This window comes from Crocodylus porosus, unplaced genomic scaffold (assembly GCF_001723895.1).
Source record: "Crocodylus porosus isolate Cpor-Errol unplaced genomic scaffold, CroPor_comp1, whole genome shotgun sequence".
Taxonomy (NCBI): domain Eukaryota; kingdom Metazoa; phylum Chordata; order Crocodylia; family Crocodylidae; genus Crocodylus; species Crocodylus porosus.
The window spans coordinates 134,350,099-134,353,141 of NW_017728906.1; the positions used below are offsets into that span (position 1 = coordinate 134,350,099).

Sequence of the window (3,043 nt, forward strand, 5' to 3'; positions counted from 1 at the left end):
AAAATATAATAATTATAACATCCAAGACGTGGCAGGTGGGAAAGTCGGGGGTACCGACAGTTCGCGAGGTAACTATATAGGGACACAGGGGCATTTTAGGCATGACCACCACAGAACTTCTAGAACTAACCCTTGACTAGGCAATTAGAATTTGCCAAACAAAGGAGTTATCTAAACCCATAATTAAATTTGTAGACATTGTTCGGGGCGTGAGCCAGGTTGTGACTATTGCCCCGGTGGGTTCTATCCCCTGATGTTAGTTTGTGAGAGGGAGAAGTAGACTCGTAAAAGTTCCAGAAAATTTTATTTGATCTCTTACTTACGCACCACCGGTGTGGATGTGGCTGTGCAGGCGGTTACACTTTGATCTGTCCCAGTTCAGGTGAGGGACGAATGAATGGAAAACAGAGCGATGAATCCGAGACCGAAAACAATGATGAACGAGCAGTTGATATACGAGATACCCGAGTGCACAAACGATTGCCTATGGGTTCCGGAGGCAGGAGAAGCCGTGGGAGGCTGGCTAGGCAGTGAACGCTCTGTTTTTTTTCTGCTTCTCCCCGGGCGGAAACTCAACCCTAGCTTTTATAGGCCAAATGACAAGCACAATTTCAAGCCCTGATTGGTCACATATTCACGCTAAAATGTTTTCGGGGTTTTTCTATAGGGGACGGGGTTTCCCCAGCACATGGCCACGGCCATGCAGCAAGCCAAATAGGGGCTTTCCAGATTATGAGGAGAGTGCTGACGGCATCTGTTGCTGGGTAAAGCTGGCAGAGTCCAGCTGGAGCGTGACAGACATTACTCTGATGCTCAAGACACTTTGAAACTAGGAATCCAAATTGCCACAAGGAGAGAGACTTGAGCAGAAACCCATATGGAGCTCAGAGCAAAACTACCACACAGATTGGTACACCTTATGACAAGGTATGCTATACAAGTCAGGATGTTATGACATATGAAAAATATGAAACAGATGACATCATCCTGGAAGATTTTGCAAATATCACCCAGTGTGAACAAAGAGGATAATGGCAGTCCCTCCAGTTCAGGCGAATTCTTCATAGGAGCAATAGACAATGTGGCACTGGAATACAAATGGACTGCCAAACTGAGAGCAAATGTGACATTTATAAATTTTAAAAGATAATAGTCTAATGTGCTGCAGGAAACATTCATTTGCACTAAAAGAAAGGCCATAGAAGCAGAAGGGAAAAAATAAAACTGTGGGCTTAAAGTGGTAAGCATATTATATCAAAAGGTATATGGGGAAAAGATGTAAGTGTAAATAACAAACTGAAAAAAGATAAAAGGCTAAATTCAGATTTCTTCAAGGATGTCTCCAATCTTGGTTCTATTTTTCCCTCTCTCACTTATTCAGGCAATGTGGGAGGGAGATAAGGAAAGGAAGGGGGAGGTATAGACTATACTAGATCATGAGCTACTTAATGGCTATGGTATATCATTTACTTGCATTCCTTTGACCCAAGGTTGGGTAACAGAACAGAGACAAAGGAAATGATGAGGTCATAAGATGTCAGGTGTTACCAATTTTAGAAAAACTCAAGAAAGATGGATTGGAAAAAATGTAAGCTAAAGGTTGTACTAAAAGTTATTTAGAGTACCTTTAGTCGTTTGGTAATAGACAAGGCTAATTTTAGACAAGATATAGCTTAGACATGGAATAAAAGTGGACATATGAGTTTTAATTAGAGTAGTACCTCTTAGGAATGCTTTTATATTTTTTCTTATTTATAGTTTTCTGATATTGAGCCAGGCAATAGAGTATAAAAATCTGAATTCATCTCAGAATCTTAGCTCTTCAGCCTTAAACTACAGTTCCTACTAAATAGCCCAGCTATAGATGAACTAAGACAAGTGCTCTTTTAAAACGTAATTTGAAACCTAGGTGTGAAGACCCTTCCCCTAACAGGATGGCCACCTGTTAGAACTGAGAGAAAATTAGGGCTGACAGAAATTAGGACAGGTATCATGTAATTTTAAATTCTCTCAAACATTAATAAAATTGTTATTTTTTTAAATGAATGCAAATTTTCCACATTTTGTAAGTATCATGTATTTAATGAGCACGTCTACACACGCTACACAGATGTTATTACTGCACCGTACCACCCATACTGCACCTTACATATAGCACACAGTTACTTTTAGCAGCTACTTTGCTGTAGCAGTGAATTGTAATGGGGGAGCATGCCACTACAGCGAAATAGCTGCTAGTCATGAGTAGACATCTGTGGACACTACATTGTCATAGCGTATCACTACAATGTCATATCATCATGTGTAGAGTCACCCAATATGTCTTATCTGTGCTATTTGGTCATGTATATCTTATCTTTATTTCATTATTAAATTTTCTATTAAAAAGTATCTACATTTAAGTTTGTAAGTATTTAATTTTGGTGAGACTCATTTTTTGAACCAGTTTCATGGTTTACAGAGTGTCTCTGAGGTCAACAGAGGACATTTTGCTTTGCCTGTGCAGCCATATAATTCTTATATATTTTCACTGCAGAATTAGTGACCTCTGCAGGCATACCACACATGGAAAAATCACACAGTTGTCCCATTCATCTCAATAGACAGCATTTCAATGCCTTTAGAGATGTATCCACTGTTAGATACCTCTGTATTCATTCAAATAGAATTTCATCCCTCTGGTCACAATTCTGCCTCTTCCTCCTCGCATAAGGCATAAGAAATCTTGGCAAGACTTTGGACTTGAACAGTGGGATATCTACATGATTATGCTGAGTTCAGTATAAATCACTTCTCCACAGATACCTAGTGTATAGAGATCTTTCTCAGGAAATGGAAAGTCTGGATTCTAGGTCCCTCTCACACATTTTCAGGTGGTTTGACCCAACATATCTAATGTATCACAAGTAAGTTCCAATGGACAAGCATTGAGTGAGGACACCTTTAACCCTCTTCCATTGCTGTTGTTCCACTGAATGGCCAAGAAAGTTGTCATGGAAATTTTTGAGTATGTGCTGCCAGTACAGAAGAGGTTAAACTGACA

The 3,043-nt window shown here is 39.7% G+C and overlaps 1 protein-coding gene across 1 annotated transcript in view; it reads left to right on the forward strand.

Annotated features, from left to right (window-relative positions):
• The first annotated feature begins 393 nt into the window (after positions 1 to 393).
• Positions 394 to 3,043, forward strand: part of LOC109305507 (GTPase IMAP family member 4-like) — a 27,972-nt gene continuing 25,322 nt past the window's right edge. Inside the window, 1 exon segment of the mRNA XM_019528505.1 lies at positions 394 to 490. Within this exon segment, the coding sequence (XP_019384050.1) occupies positions 394 to 490 (97 nt within the window).